The sequence below is a fragment of the Sceloporus undulatus genome, chromosome 2 (assembly GCF_019175285.1).
Source record: "Sceloporus undulatus isolate JIND9_A2432 ecotype Alabama chromosome 2, SceUnd_v1.1, whole genome shotgun sequence".
Classification (NCBI taxonomy): domain Eukaryota; kingdom Metazoa; phylum Chordata; class Lepidosauria; order Squamata; family Phrynosomatidae; genus Sceloporus; species Sceloporus undulatus.
Window position 1 is genome coordinate 280,934,401 of NC_056523.1, and position 17,670 is coordinate 280,952,070.

At 41.3% G+C, this 17,670-nt stretch overlaps 1 protein-coding gene across 1 annotated transcript in view; it reads right to left on the reverse strand.

The window, feature by feature from the left end:
• The window catches only part of ADGRV1 (adhesion G protein-coupled receptor V1), a 384,090-nt gene that overhangs the window by 344,259 nt on the left and 22,161 nt on the right, over positions 1 to 17,670 (reverse strand). Inside the window, 5 exon segments of the mRNA XM_042447787.1 lie at positions 5,722 to 5,945; positions 7,057 to 7,233; positions 10,654 to 10,983; positions 13,349 to 13,619; positions 15,880 to 16,445. Of these exon segments, the coding sequence (XP_042303721.1) occupies positions 5,722 to 5,945; positions 7,057 to 7,233; positions 10,654 to 10,983; positions 13,349 to 13,619; positions 15,880 to 16,445 (1,568 nt within the window).

Here is a 17,670-nt window from a genome sequence, read left to right on the forward strand (position 1 = left end):
AATGAAACATTTTCAGTTGACTACCCCATGCTCCCAAATAAAATGGCAATTGGAAGCATGCATTGCCCAAGGAGGTCTGTAAAGCATGGTGCTTCAGAAGCAATGAAAGGAGACAGAGGCTTGTCCAGCCCAACCACTTCCAAAACAAAGTGCTGATTCACTGAAGACAAAGACACAGCTTGCTGCACTTACCCAAAGTACACGACAAACCTTTCTGTCTGTACCCTGTCAATACAGAAGGAAAGAAATGGGGCGTAGGAATAAAAACCACCATTTGCCAAATTCTTTGTAAGTAAGGGGATTAAAAAGGGAGAAATTTAAAAAACCAGTATCTTTATAGCAGCTAATGTTCACTTTAGGGGAATCCTAGTTCCTTGGCACTCAGTTCTTTGACTAATGCTAGCAAGAGGTTCAGTAATTCCCACTCATGGGAGATGACCCCATGACCAATTGGGATGTCAAGGACTATTCAAGGCTCTCCTTACCAGCACTGCTCCAAGAGCTAGTTGCTGACTGCCAAGCACAGTGTAAGCTTATAAGCCACAGCAGCTAAGTAAATTTTATTCAAGGCCATTCGTAATTACTCAGTGCTTTTAATTAGACAAAAGCAGTCTATTTTATTCACAGATGTACAAGCCCCCTGGACCCGTCATTCCACTAAGCTGCCCAAATAATTGTCTAAGCAACTAAAGAAGGGCAGGGGGTTACTATTGTTTAAATTTTGTAACGGGACATGTTTGAAAGCCCTCATTTAATCAGGCATTAAAACAGCATAAAGTGTTATTTGTGACTCCTTTTTTCAGTAAATCAAATGGTAAGAATGATGTAAACAAGTAAAGCATTTTCCCTAAGTCTCAAACTGCTGCAGCTTTAAATGAATGTTTAGCACTGAAGCACACACATTTGTCAGAAGATAAAACTGGAAATGAATGAGTGCCTCTGACACTAAACCTAGCATTTTAAAGATGACAATTACGTTGATTTATTATGAACTGCTATCTACATTATTATTGCTCACTGTGTACAATTCACTGTTGGGTGAAAGTGCATAATCACAATAAGGCATGCTTCTTTAGAAATTGGATAAATTCCTATTGACAATAATAGTTCTAATAGAAGGACTGTGCACAGCAAGTCTGACACTTAAAAAATACCTGTAGCAGAAGAAAAACATACATTTTACTTGTACTCTTAACATTTTATTTAGCACTGAAGAATTGCTATGTGCTAGTTGCAAATATGACACCATCCTTCCTTAAAGGGCTCACAATTTTGAAGGCACACAGTAAAAAAAAGAATGGGGAACCTCTGGTTGGAATACAGCTCCCATTTCCTCTAACCATGGCTTCATGTTGGTTAGGACTAATGAAAGTTGCAATCCAGTCTGGCGCACCACACATTCTCTGTCACTACCAAAAAAAATATGCTTTTAACTAACAGTTTGTTTTTACCAACTTCATTTGAGCCACATCTTCTGCCCATTCTAGCCTGCAGCACCAAGTGGAAGGATGATTTTCAGTAGAACAGCATATGATACCATGACTGAGTTCAGTCTGTAGCATGCAGCGTGACTGGGTAAGACATCTATCCACAACATGTGAAAATTGCTGCCTTTCAGATTTGACAATGCTAGATAGACCAATGATTGGATCCAGGGTATGGCAACTTTATATTATGTTCTTCATTGGTGTATTGATATAATAGCTCAGGAAACTTGGTATAAGCAAATTAGATTTAAAGGACTAAAAGAGGTGGTATACAGAACAGTGGCACAGACAGCAAAGTAGTATTTGATGAGCAGAAAAGCATTATGGAAATGGGTACTAGATGAGCTTTGGAGATACACAATGAACGTGTAAGAGAGACTACCAGGGAACCATGTCAAAACCAGCATTTGCAACTCCTGACAGTCTTAAATTTAAAGGCCAACAACATGATGATGATAAAGGATGGCAGTGAAAGACACACATAAATGGATAATGTAGCCAGTAGCAGAAGATTCAATTTCACATAGAATTTCGCAGAGTGGGAATGACGACTGTAGGTCAGTAACAAGACATTAGTTACAATACTCTTCATCCAAGTGGCTAGAACACACATTTTTATATTAATGACAAACATGAGACATGGTTCTACCTTTTAAAAAAACTCATTATAAATATCCATATGAGTGTGTGCCAATGCCCTCCTTTTGACTGGTTAATATTATGGAACTGATCATAAAGAGAAAGTGCACAACATTTTGAGGATCAATCCAACTTCTTTTTGAATTCACTTTGCCCTCAAACAGATGGCCCTAAAGGGCCAGTGTCAGGCTGCATTGAGGGCAGTGCCTGCACATGAGCTGGGCCAAAGCAATCCCATTAAAATCTACTCCTTTTCAGTGGGCTGGTTGGAGATCGCGGTGGCAGAGTCAATTGGGACTTGCTGCATATGCAGTTGCCACAGCCTTGATGTGAATGGGCCCTGCATGGCCCTGAAGGGTCCCAGGGCAGGCTTTGGGGGCCATCTGTTTCACCCCTTTGACATGAACATTTTCTTAGCAGGAAATTTAAAAGCAATGGTTTCACAAAGATGCAAGCATACAATACTAGGAAACTGCTGCCAATGGCATTGATACAATAAGACACACTGATAAAAAAAAATCCTCATTGCCAAGACAAATAAGCTGATAAAGGCAAATGTGCTGCTGAAAATGTTTTCTGAGTAAACTGCAGATATATGTTTTATAGGTATGGTTCAGGATTCCAGACGCTCCCATTTAGTTGTAACCATTCTTACTTGATTAAGCATGAAACAAAGATCAACAGGGATGTAATTCTTCACTAAATTTCTTCTTATGGGTAGCAATAAGTAATTGCAGAAATTTGCTTCCCACTAGAAGCAAATCTTCAAAAACTATTCAGTTTTTAAAAAAATATTATTCACTGTTTGGGACTTATTATGAGCAAAATTTGCACATGGTTACTTCATGCAGAAAACCTCTTGATAATTCGACAGAAGAAGTATGGTTTTCTGTGCAGAAAATGCTATTTTCTATGCAAATGAGCCTTGTGCAAATTTTATGCAGAACCAGTCCTGAATTGTAGTGTTTTATGCATGGAAAACTGAATTCTCTATCCAGGAATTAATATTTTTCCATTGAAATACTATTTTCCACATCTAAAATGTTGTTTCCTGTGCAGAAAATGTGGTTCTCTGTGCAAAAACAATCATATGTGAATTTTGTGTAGAAGAAGTCTTGAACGGTGAAGATTCTCATCAGTCCAGGATTCTTCTTGTCAGGGTTTCTCGACACTCAAAAAACATTTTTAAACGTTTTTTGAATATTTTCAAATATTATTTCCATCTCTAAAGAATAATGGGCTTTTTAAATCAGCAGATTCTGGGGGACTTTTTGTGAATCCACTCTCATTATGTGTATCATCTTTTAAGAAATGAACATGAAAGGAGAATTATATTTGGTTTCAGATGAATACATATTTAAACCTCATGCTGCTGTTAGTTCAGTACTTATGGTATTAGGAGCTAGACCAGCAACCTTGTAATTTTTGTTTTTCCCATTTATGATCTGGTACCATTTGCTATGATCACAAACACACACACCCTAAAACCCACCTGACAAGCCAAGTGGCCTTGTGCAGTCCTGTTGGAACTACTCATCCCACCATAACTCACCAATGCAAGGGGGCTGGAATCTCCTTACTTTGGTACTAAATTTGTGAGTGGTATCTCACAAATACCTTTGTTCACAGTACTATAAAAATGCAGTCCTTTGTGCTATCCAGAAAAAAGTCCAAAAGACTCTGAAATGTCCATACTCCCTGCTTTGCCATGATATTCATTGGGCTGCTATAAACTCAAGCAAATTATAGCAGGCAGTCTATTGGTGGTCTTTTACATTACAATCTTTCAATTGATGGGCCTGTCACAAGCTCCAGCCTAGTAGACACACAAGTAGCAATAACAAATACACCAGGAAGTTGCTCCTGTGAAGGGTTTAAACAATAAGCAGTCACAGGGACCTCTTCCTTATCTCCAGTAAATGTTCAACCAGAAAAGAAAGCCCATTATGGCAAGTTGCCTGAAGAAAATGTGTTAGCAAAGTGGGGCAAAAACTGCTGTTTGGTCATCTGGAGAACAAACCATGACTAAAGCAACAAATTCAAACATGATTTAGCATAATATGCAAATACACAGTATGGGTTGTCTCCATATTTATGTGTGCGAACTGGATACAGTTTTCCAACTTTGCTTCACAGAAATTGGGAGAACCTACTGGATTCCTCACACAATATACCATCCATTTGTCTTACAGCATTCATCACCCCCCCCCCACTCCCTATGTAATACTTCTGGTCAGCTAGAAGGGCTGCTTTAAGGGAGAACAGGTTGGGCAGGCTGGTTTTAACAGCTTATTTGGGTACACTTAAATTTAAATCCAACCAACTGTGTTTAATGGGGACTCCTCCCAGCTATATGCAAATAGTGGACCTTATCACACTGCCCCCAGGGATGCGATGGGGGCTTGATGAAAGGGAGTGGGATGAGAACAGAATGGGCACTATCATCCATTTTATTGCTTGTTGAAACACCGTTCCCGCCAGAAGTTCCCATTGCATTCCTGATCCGTCCCAGAGGAGGCAATTTTCAGGAACGCTTCTGAACAGTTCCTGAAAATTGCCTCCTGTGGGATGAATCAGGAACACAATGGGAATTTCAGGCAGTGGCGGCATTCTGTCATGTGATAAAATGAGTGATAGCACCCAGTCTGTGCTCATCCCGCACCCTTTCGTCACATCCCCATTACGTCCCCGGAGGCAATGCGGTAAGGTCCAGTGTAAATGCATCTGGGAAAGCAGACTAATTCTACAAAAGCTTATGCTACAACTTCTTTCACACAGTTAGCCTCAAAGGTGCTACAAGATCATAATAATAATAATAATAATAATATTTATTTTATCCTGCCTCTCCCTACAGTAAAAAGAAATAAAAACACACAGCAAAACATAATCAAAATTACACAACCAAACCCTCCACCAACATCAAAATAAAATAATCAATTACAAATTCAAGATTAAAATTAGTTATAAAACAATTAAAAGATGAGTAAATGGAGTAGAACAACTAGGTGTGGACGGGATTATTTTTTAATGGGAGGTCAGTCTGGGAAGGCCTGCCAGAAGAGATCCATCTTGACAGCCCTTTTAAAGGCATCAAGGATGGTAATATGATGGATCTCCTCTGGCAGGTCATTCCACACTTTTGGAGAGACCAATAAAAAGGTATTCTGGGAAACTGCAGCCAACCTGGTCTTCTTTGGCTGCAGTAAATTCTTCCCAGAGGACCTGAGTGTGTGGAGCAGATTATAAGGAAGAAGGTGTTCCCACAAATAAGTTGAACCCAAGCTATGTAGGGCTTTAAAGGTGATAACCAATACCGTGTACTGCACCCAGAAGCTGATTGGCAGCCAGTGGAGGGATTTTAGAATAGGTGTTATGTGGTCAAATCTGAATTTACCAGCACCCAACCTGGCTGCCATATTTTGCACCAATTGAAGCTTTCAGATTTGGCACAAGGGTAGCCTCATGTAGAGTGCGTGCAGAAATCGAGATGAGAGGTTACCAGCACATGTACCAGTGTAAGTAGCTGTTAGCCAATCTTTGATAGGGAGAGGGGGATATGTTGATTTGCTTTCAACAATTTAATCTGTCACAGTACCTGTCTAATGACAATATCAGAGTCTCATTCATTTCAGGGATGTCATCAGCTTGGATAGTAATATTGATTGCAGTGTCACTTTGCCCAGATAAGAAAACAACAGATCCAGAGAAAGGGCTTATATCATCAATAGTTACTGCTTTGGGGTTGAGGCCAGAAGGTATCAGGCTCCAAAACACAGTGGCTTGTCCATCAGTCCCATCCCGATGCAAGGGAATGGAGCTCTGGAAAGTATACCAAATTTGGTGAGGTTTTTTTTTTCCTTTCTGAATGCATACATATCCATTTCTGGTCACCAGATTATAGCCGTTCTTAAATTCTAACAACACATTTGTCAAAGTATGAACAAGAGGTATGAATAGTTTCCCCTCCCCCCCCCCCCCACACAAATCTTCCACAACATTCTCTGCATATGGAAAGCATTGACAGTTTCTGAGAGCTAAATATTTTTAGGAATTTAGGAACTAAGAGCTATATTAAATCAGGCCAAAGCCCTAGGTCAGCATTCAGTGGCCAACTAGATGTCCATGGAAATTCCTTAGCAGAATGTTAAGTATATTAAATGCCATCCAAACTGTATTTTGGATCACCTTTTACTGACATATATACTGCTTCTAATCTTAATTTTATTTGGAATTCGAGTGCTCTTCCATAGAAACCACTGTATGACCTTTAGTTATGTCACACTTTCTCCATCATAAAGGAAGGTAACAGCAAACCTTTCCTGAATCAATCTTGCCAATATAACTCTATGACAGAGTTACCATCAGTTGAGTTCTTTTGAATGCATCTACCAACAACAACAACTATTTTAGTTATAATTTTGTGGACATTATAACTTTTTCTTTTGAACTGATTTTTCCATAGTTCATAGAGAACAAACAATGACATTTTGTTTTAACTCTGTTCTTATTATAGAACCATAATGAAATGAAAAATATTTCAACAAAAATATTTGTTATAATACATTCTGTGCCATAGGCAGAGTCTGTACTTTCTTCAAATCAGGACAGTTTATATACCACATATGGCCCCTAGGCCTCCATTTTGTGTCCACCATAGAGCCCTCCAGACCTCTCACATATTATGGCCAAAACACACCGGAAGAAATCACCCAACTCACCACAAAATGTGGGGGTTTGGCTTCCTCACGACATATCCCTCAGTACGCACACCTGCCAGCCACAAACATGGCTGTATATGGACCAGTCCTTGGAACTAGAAGTGATGTATTGTCAACCATGTGTCTGTGATGTGGAATCCTGCCACCTTCCAAATTACCCAGCACTTCTCTAAAGCAGCTTACAGAGGAAATGTAGGGAAATAGTTACTTACTACTGTAAAAGCTGAATCTTCTGGCTCATGTAAAATTATTGGAAGGTTGCTGATGAAACCAATTTCTCCATTTGCAATGTCAGGTGTGATTTTTAAAGAGATATTCTGGATTTCACCTAATCTAGGACTTACAGGTGGAATCAGAGGAATAATATTCAACAGTTCGACTTTTTTCAGCTGCAATGAGATAAATCAAGACGTTATGATGCTGTGAAAGCCAGTGTGGTACAGTCATTTGAGTGTTGGACTATGATTCTAGAGGCCAGGTTTTGAATGCCTACTTGGCCGTGGAAACCCAATGAGTGGCCTTGCTCAAGTCACACTCTCTCAGCCTCAGAGGAAAGCAAGGGCAAATCCCCTATTGACAAAATCTTACCAAGGATTGGCTTTGGGTTGCCTTAATTCAGAAATGACTTGAAGATACACAGCAACAACTACAGAACTGTAGCATTTGTACACATGCACCAATTATTTGTTGGATTATGCAACAGCTTTAAAGTTAATACTTGTCAATACTTGTTAGCACCAGAAAAGCAGAAGGTAACTAGATTCCTTCTTAAACAAGTTTTCAAGACCATTATAAACAGGGATTTCAAATTCTAGTCACAACCAAATATGATTATGTTTAAGGATATCTGCCATACAGCCAAGTAGATTTGCACAGAATAGAAGGAAAGAGAAGGCAGATCCAAATTCTTAACCATGATTAAAAGTTGGAAATATTAGAGATTGGCTTAGTGACAATAGTAGCATTGCTAGTGCCACTTTGCTCTCTGTCACACACAGAGAATTTTTAGTGGGGAAAAAATAGAACACTCATGCCAAAATATATTCATGAAGAATAAATTATAATAATTTGGTAGTGAGTGTTGTGGTCTGAGTGTTGAACTGGAGCAGCATCTACAATGCAAAAGTAATACAGGCGGGTTACAGATGGGCAAAAAGGGATGTACTCATGATGTCATGAAGGTAGAGCCTTCAGACGGGCTTTACCTGAATGCCGTCATGAACACGCCCCAAGCGGGAAGAAGCGGCATTAAAAAGGTGCTGCTTTTTTCCGCTTCTTTTTGATTTGATACGTACCTGCGCATATCCGTCTGTAAGCTGCTGCACCGATACGTCAGAATTGCTACGCCGCAAATATAAGTTGCCGGTTTAAAAGCTCCGTGTCAGCTGCGTCCCATAATGGGTCGGGTTCCCGGGACATGCGTGGTTTGCAGCCAAGCTTTAATTGCAACGTCCGATGCCATGGAGCTGTGGAAGCTGAGGCACAGCTGCGGCGCATTTTAAGCCTCGTAACCCTAACCCTAGAGCCACTTGTGCGCATGCGTTGCTAGAACCGCGGGAAGTTGTAACTTTTGCCGGCGGATGTTTTGGTTGTAGAAAGTGATAAGGGAAAGTTTGGGATTTAAAGTGACCCCCTACACACATTCCTGCGCCATTCTCACCTGGGAACGGGCACAGTTTGGCTGCTCCTGGCACAGCTGTGTGGCGGCTCCCCTTTGCCACCAGGCAGGATGGCTCAGCCATCCACCAGCACCCCGAAAAAAGGCAGGGGGACGTCTTGGTCTCATACTGAGACGGCTGACCTCATAGCTATATGGTCCCAGCCAAACATTTTGCAGAAACTGGAGCAGTCCTACCTGAATGCTGACACATATCGAGAAGGGGAAGAAGCCATGAGAGCTGCACCAGAATTGCTACACCGCTAATTTAAGTTGCCCATTTAAAAGCTCCGTCGCATAGTGAGTTGGGGTCTTGGAACATGCGCAGTTTGCAGTCAGGCTTTAATTGCAACGTCCGCTGCCATGCAGCTGTGGAAGCTGAGGCACAGCTGCGGCACATTTTAAGCCTCGTAACCCTAACCCTAACCCTAACCCTAACCCTAGAGCAACATGTACGCATGCGATGCTTGGAAAGTTTGGACTTTAAAGTGAACCCCTACACACATTCCTGTGCCATTTTCACCTAACAATAAAAAACGCTAAAACTGTAAATATTGACATATGTACAAAGGAGGTGAGGGGAGATGGCAGGGGGACAGCGGTGGCAGCGGAGACAGCTGTGGCTGCGCATTGCAGATTCAGCAGGAGCGCGGGGACCAAAGGAGAGGAGGCATCTATGATGCTGCTGACACTGGCAAAGTGCAAGCGGACAAGGATGCCAACACCAGCTGATCACCAGCTGGCAGGAGACCACCTTTGTTTTAAAGGGGCTTGGGCACTTTAAATGTGCCCATAGGCTTTCTGCCGCCGCTGCTTAGCCCTGCGCAGCTGCGCATTCGCCAGCCGGCAAAGGGAAAAAAAAAGAGATCCCAGAGCTTGAATGTGCCCAAGACCTTTTGATGCCCTCTAAACTTGCCCCCAAAGTCAAAAGGCAACTAGAGGGGGCCTGGGATCAAGGGGCAGGGAGCACTGACAAGGCACTAGGTCCCATGATGTCCCATAAAGACATCATTTCGCCTCCCAGGGCATGTGTTCCCTCCCAGCCCTATCTACTCTATTCTACCCTTCCTGTTCTCTCCTCCCACCATGCCTGGCTCACTGGTCCCCAAACCAGCAATCTCCAAACTCTGTCCTCCCAGGTGTTTGGACTTCATCTCCCAGAATCCCCAGTCACCTTGCCCTGTGGTCTGGGATTCTGGGACATGAAGTCCAAACACCTGGAAGGACAGAGTTTGGAGATTGCTACCTCACAGCACTCCTACCTAGCTTTAGACTGCACAGTTGCGCCTCATTCACACTCACAGCCACTCTTTCTCTTTAAGGGGGTCATGAGCCACTTCCGAATGGGGTAGGCACAGTCAGCCAGTATCAGGGGCCCGATCTGCTGGTCTCTGATGTTGATGCTGGGGTTCCCTGGCACCTAGATGCCAGCCTCCATGGCCTCGTAGATGAGAGAAAGTTTAAAGGGGCTTGGGTGCTTTAAATGCGCAGACAGGGTTTCTGCCGCCGCTGCTTAGCGCTGCAGCTGCGAAGCTGCGCACTTCTCATGCAGCAAAAGAAAAAAAAGCCGCGGTTTGGGCCGCCCGTGCGGAAGCTGCCTCTCTTTTTGCAGCGTCCTCCGAGGCGGCGGTATGGAAGCTCCGGGTCCGAAACGGACCCAGGTGAGGCGTCTTCACTGCCCCCCGTGTGGAAGCTCCAACACCTGAAGCACGCCCCCGGGGCGGGCCGTCTGGAGGCTCCGCATTCAGCTAAATACACCTCCAAGACGTCCTCCCCTGCCCGTCTGTATCCCGCCACAGTTTGACACCACTTTAACTGCTATGGCACAACACTATGGAATTCTGGGATTTGTAGCTTTGTGAGATATTTAGTCTACTGTTTCAGAAAGCTCTGGTGCCAAAATAAACTATAAATCTCAGGATTCCATAGCATTGACCCATGACAGTTAAGTCTGTGCCAAAATGCATTAATCCTGTAGTATAGCAGCAACCTGGGACTCTGAGAGACCAGGGTTTGAATTCTCACTTAACCATGGGGAACCTCAGTATCATCCTAAAAGGATAATAATATTTTTTTTTTTGCAAGAAAACCCTACGGTAATGTTATTTTAAGCAAGAGATCAAAGCAGCAACGTAACAATAATAATACATACCTGTACTAAGAAATGGGCTCCATTTTGAAGAAAAGCATCATTTCTTATTGGTACTTTTACAATGTCTTCAGTTTTTCCTTCAGGGATGTATAGGATACTTCTCCCAGAAACATTTAGAACACCTTCTTTAGCTCGCTCAGGATCCACAGGACCAGCAGGGATATATGCAACTGTATAAGACAGCCCCACATCTCCCACTGTTCCCCTTTGCCTTGCAAAGCTAAGGAACAAAAACCGTCCATCTGGGCTGCTTTCTATCCTCTGATTCTCCAAAGGGTAGAAATTTACCACACCATAGACATCATCACTGTCTTGAATGTAAAACAAAAGCTACAAGAAGAATGACAACAAGAAAACATTCATGTTTAAAAGAAATTGCCACTTAAAATCCATACTGTATTATCCTGTCATTATGACTGATTGAATTGGTAGATTCTCCCCTACCTCCATTTCCACTGGGAGCTAGAACATTTGGATTTATACACCCCTCTTATTCTGGCAGGGACTTTCCCACACTGGGAGTGAGCTATTCTCTGTCATGTGAAAATGGATGTGTGAGGTACAATTACGTATATTTTAATGTTATCATACCTGTCTGGAATTAAACTGGAGTAGAAACTAACTGTAAGTAGGATATATTAAGAAAGCATATGGGGATAACTTTGTCTCTATACTCATTCTGCTTTTGAGACTGGGCAGGCTAACCATAGGGCTCATGTTTTGTAACTAATGGCTACTAAATCAGAATTGGATAACATCAAGAATAGTCCAGAACTTGTAATGTATTTCTTTGGATTAAAATTTCACAAATTGCATAGGCAGCATGTCCAGTATCTACATTATCTGGGAAATTCTGTTAGTTGTAGTCCAAAATCATAAATTCTCTGTGTTCTGGAATGTTTTAGAAAGAACAATCACAAATTCCTGATAAAAACAGAGCTAACAAATAACCCTAGAACTGGTCAGGAGCCGCTTAAGAAGGTTCAAAGGCAGAAACCTTTAAAGAAAGTCATTTTTTTGCAATTAACATGAAAAAAATAACTATTATCCACCTTATTATAATATTTGCATATGTTAATAAGCCTCTATGTTATAAAGTATGGAGGCCAGAAATATATCGTTAGCTAGATATAAACCAAAACTATTGGTTTTGGGGTTGGGGTTTTTTTTCTTTTTGTTATTATTTTTAAATCATAAAGCCATTACACTTGTGTTGTTGCAATTTTGTCCTTTACCTCACTAATACCAGAAAGCTGGAAACCGCTTGAGTTAGAGGTTTTTGTTTTTGTTTTTTTGGTCAGGGAGATCAGGGAAGTCTGTTCCATGAACCGACTCCTTTGCACCATAATGAACAGACCCAAACTTAGGCCTGATCCAGACTGGCACTTTCTGCTGGCCTGGAAACATAGTAGGGTTGCCCAGGGGCAGAGCATCCATACGCCCCACAACCCTACTATGTGTTGCCCAGGAGCAGAGCATCCATACGCCCCACAACCCTACTATGTGGGGGCCGCAGATGATGACATCATGCATGCGCTGAGTTCAAATGGCATGGCGTGTGCATGACATCTTCTCACTGCCCCAGCCACTTATGGAGACCTGGCTGCGGTGTGAGAAGGAGCTCCGAAATGGAACTCCTTCTGGGTGCATGCCTTGTACCGGCAGTCACCAAACAGCTGCGGGAACAACGCCAGGGAGAAAAGGGCCAAGCGGCCCTTTCTCCAATGGCGCTGAAGCCCCAAGAACACCCCTTTTCTGCACCATAGTGAAGCAGCATTTTGCCGCTTCTCCATGGTCCAGAAAAACTCCGGATTAGGGCCACAGGGCTGCAAGTGACGTTTCCCTGCCCCCAACCTGGAAGAAAAAAGGGCAGGTGCAGTCCACCCCAAAGGGGTGGTCTGTACTGGGCCTTACTCATAATGGGTAACATTTTCAGTAGAACATGAGAGCACATAGAATTAATCCAGGGAAAAGAGAGTAATAAGTGGGATACTGCTTGCTACAGCCTTAATCTTAAAAGCCAAAGAACTTGAAGGATCCTACTGTCACATAAAATTATTGCACACAGTCAGCATGCCTATTACCACCACTTATTTCCTCTTAGAATGCTACAAAAGATGAAGATGCTTTAAATCCTGTACTGTGTTTCAACCAACAAACACAAGAGACTTGTGGCTCAGCAAGTACAGTCATGGAATTTGCCACTCATACTATAACAACCTAGAAGTTCTTGACAGAGACATCTCTTTAGTGTTGGGGCCATTTAATCATTATCTGGGCAAAGTTGTAAGTTAGTTATTATATTTGTTTTTTTATCTTTTCCTACTATAAATGCTTAAAGCTGTAATATTTTAATGCATCATTTACAAAGGACTCCACTACATTGACTTGGGACCTTTGGAAACTTCATCCCTTTAATTGTAAGAGAAATAAAATGAACAGAGAAATAAATTTCCACTAACTAGAGTTGCAAGTCCTAAACCATTTTTCTGAAACTGAGTCCTGTTGAAGTCTTACTACTGAGTAAGCATGCACAGAATTGCACTGTAAATCTACTCTGAAAGTTTAAATAATATAGCTACCCCTGCTGAAATTCTGAATTACCATCTTTCTTATTTTCCATCCACCTTTTTTCAAATGTTACTTGTCTTGTCTGAATGCTTGCATTTCTTAAGAGGAGTAAATGTGGACTTACCTCAGCTGGTTCACTCACTTCTGCACCTCCATGTATTGTATGAGCTAGAATCTTAAGTAGATAGGGTTCTGCTTCTTCAGGTAAGTCATCATTAATAATGTTCAGGGGAAGTGATGCCAACAGCTGCCCTTGAGAAAAGTGCAATACTCCTGAATCTGGAATGATATCTGCAGTCACCGGCAAAGGATCACTGTTGTTGCGGGTTATAATCCAGGAAACTGAAACATTTCCATGTGTTCCACCATTCCTTACAACAGTGATGCCTTCGTATCTAAGAAACAAAATTCAATACAGGTAAATTTGCTAAATGTAGATCTGTAACATGTTTAAATAGCAATTCTTTGATCTAGCTTTGTCACTGAAAAACTTTTAAACACATAGCTGGATTCCAGTTATGATGGTTCATGAAAGATACGCTAGCTATAGAATTCAGTGCTCTGGTAGCCTCCTCATTGGCTTACAGTAATCTAGGGTTGCTGTTGAAGACCTGGAAGCTTAAGATAGTGCAGAATTACATTATACTGAATCTGAGGTCACTGTACCTATTTGTTACCTATTTGCTTCCAGGCCTAATTCAAGATGCCAGTTTTGCCCTCTAAAGTTTAGTCTTCAGTAGCAGAAGCTAGGGAATGCCCCACAGTGGACTTCAAGAAGCAATATGGCCCTCAGTTCCATAGAAGTTACCTGCACCTGAATAAAATAATTAAAACAGCAGCCCAGTAAGAGTTATAAAACAACCAGGGCAGTTTAAAAGTGCATTGTCACAACCAGAGGCTAACACATACTGAAGGCAGAAAAACAGAAATGTTTTTGCCACCCCTTCCCTAAAACATAATGTGGCTACAACTCAACCACCTCTTTACAAAGAAGCACTATATATTTGTCCCTCTACATTTGCAGCTTTGACTTTTGCAGATTTGATTACTCATGCATTTTATTAATATGTTTTCTCTAGGAATATCTAGGTCCTCCAGAGCAACTCGATGTTCAGTTTAAACTAAAAGTCACAGTGAATGACCTAGAGATTCGTAAAGAGGTGTTCACTCAGGTAAAAACATAGGAGTTTATCACATGCGTATCATATGTACCTCCATCCCGATAATAATTAAAAGTCTTCCCCTGCCTTTTGATGCCTCGCTTTCACTCTTTCAAAGCTTTCAAAATACCTACAAGTTCCATTAATTTGATGAAGGGCCCATTTTACATCAGCCTTCTTGCCTACAAGGCCTGATTGAAACCACACACACAGTCCTGAGGCTTGCCTGAAGAAAGAGCAGGCCCCTCTTTGAATTAATGGACTGTCAGTGAAATTTGCAAGCCTCAGAAGTGTGGACTTGTGACAGTTCAACTTTCTATGGAGACTTGTTTGGACTGCTCCCCAAATGATGGTCTTGGTTTCTAAGAGCATTGGAAATACGTGTTTTCCTATGGTCTTAGGCAACCCCTGAGAAAGGGTCATTCAACCCCCAAAGGGGTTGCGACCCACAGGTTGAGAACCACTGACCTAGACAAAGACCAAGCAGCATTCTTTCTCAGAAACTAACTCACAATGAATTTATGACTAAATAAAGCTGTTTCAAAGAAATGTACGTTAAAATTCCTACACTCTGATTGCTCCATTTACACTCCAATCTGGTGGATAATTATGCAAATATAGCCTATGTTAACATCTGCCAAACCTATAGCCCATGTGCTGGAACAGCATCCAACATACTGCTGCCAGTCTAGGGAAACTGACTTACAACCATGTTCCGTCAAAATCTATGGACCCATTTAACTGTAAAATTCACAACAGGAAATAATGAAGCTTAAGACGAATTGACTTTTCCTGTTTTCAGACTATAAATGTCTGAAATTAATCTATTAAATAATTATTGTAGGTATAAACACAACTGTAGAAATTACTCTATATTAGTTTCAACCCCCAATTTTGGCAAAACCATATATTTGCCTAGAGTTTTTCTCCAAAACTTCTACAAGGATCCCATGGGAATTCCAACCACAGAACGAAGGTCCAAAATGCACTGCAGAAATAGTCCAGTTTGAGATCATTTTAATTGCCCTGACTCAATGCTATGGAATTCTGGGAACTGTAGTTTTATGAGATATTTAGCCTTCTCTATCCAAGAGCTCTGGTTCCACAAGAAACAACAATTCCCAGGATTCCATAGCACAGAGCCAGGGCAGTTAAAGCGGTCTCAAACTGAATTATTTCTGCAGTGTGTTTTGGACCTGACTCACATATGCACATTTAACATTCCTTGAACTGCAGCATCAAGAGTGGATGATGTAAACCTCTACTACAACATTTATGTTTTAGAGCTGTGTTGGACCTTAGTTTGATATAATGTCATTAACATGAAAGCAAAAGAAACACAATTTAAAACTATTTTTTGGCAGGCGGGGGGACATAAAAACTTCCTGCAAAGTAAAATTATCTTTTTTTCAAATTAAAACTTGTTTTCTCAAGTAAACTGAAGCTGCTCATGAATCTAATTTTCTATTATTAATACACAGAAAAGATACAGTACCTGAGCCTCTGGTCTTCATCAATGACAACTGTCTGAGTAAACAAGATGCTATTGATTGATAATACTCCATAAGGTTTATCGTTAGGCTTAATGGTGACTTGGACAATGGATGGATTTGCTAAAATAGCATCTCCTTGTAAAGTGTCTTTGAGTAGCATGATATGAAATGTCTCTGCAATTTCTGGTATGGTATCATCAAGGATTTTGAATGTAATATAAGATTCATGCACTAGAGGTGGAAAAAAAATAGTTGTATTTGGCTGTAGGTCTAGAAAGTCTAAGTTAAGCTGAGCATGTATGGTTGAATTCCCAGTTACAATGTTGTAGCAAACTGAGACTTCATTTTCATCAGGTCCAATTATGTTTCCACTATCATCTTTCCCCCGAACTACTGGGATTGTTAGTATATCATCTTCCTCATGCACCATGTAAATACTTTGAGTAAATCGTACTGGGCTATCATTTTTCTTAATAATAATCTCAACAGAATTTCTTGATGCATTGATTTCAGCTCCTCCTTCAACACTTCTCAGATGCAGAATAAATAGTTCATCGTCTTCTGGAATCTAGAAGAACAACATTAATCATTAATGATTACTCAACTCAAAGACAAATATATAGAAATCAAAAAATTATTGATCAAAGACATTATCACTATAGCTATGTCTCCTGAAGAAACATATAAAAACCTAGTTTCAAGGCAACACCTCCAACACAAGGATTTCCAAGATGCTGGGGAATGGGTTGGTGAATGAAGAAGCATCCATCCCTCTCCCAGCAGTGAGATGCTTTCAGACATATAGGTTTTGGCAGTGCTTCTGGTCACTGAAATCATGCAGTGACCATAAATTCCAAAATTTATGATTTTGTAAATGCAGTTTATGACATCATAAATGCTGAACAGGTTGCCAGCTGTAGTCCCAAGTATTCTGCACTCATGCTCAATGAAGGGCCCATTCACATTACAAAAAAAAAAACGGTTCTGAACCGATTCAATCACGTGAAGTTCCTACTCACCCCGAATCTCACACAAGCGAATCCGGGGCTTGCACACCTTCCGGGTTAAATGGCCCTAGCGGCGGGTCTTTTGAAATCGGCGCAAATACCGTTTCTTTTAAAAACCCCGGGTCCTGGGAATGAGAACTTGGCCCGATCACGATCGAGGCAAATTGAGGGAGGGATTTTAGATCAGAGGGTGGGCAAGGGCAAGGCATTCCTCCCCCATCAGAGGGGAGGGGGAGGAGGAAAGAGCCCTGGGAAGAAGGGAGCAAGGGAAGGCATCTTTAGGAGCTTTTTCCCTGCATCCCCTGCCCAAAGCCCCGCTGCCGCTGGGCATTCCTTCCCTTGCAGGAGGAAAAAATCAGGCATGAACGGAGCTCATGTCAGGCAACCCCCCCCCCTTTTCAAATTAAAACATTTTTTTTGAGCGAACAGCGCCATTGTTTATATTCCAAATGTTGCAAACAATTTTACATTTTTAACAATTTTTTTTGAGCGAACATGCGCATGGTTTATATTCCAGAGGCAGATGAGCTAGGCTTGCATTGGATATCCTGGATCTCCTTGCTTTCTGCAGAGGAGAAGCTACAAATGTTGCAAACAATCAATGTTACATTTTAACAATTTTTTGAGCAAATATGCGAAGATTTGTCTTCTTGAGCAGACAGCAAGGGAAGCAAAGGGAAAGCTAATGTTGCTTTTAAAAGCAAAAGAAAAAAATGCATGGCAATCCCATCCTTTGCCTGGGACAGGGGCAGATCTGACCCAAAAGCCCACAGTTTATAAAAAAGA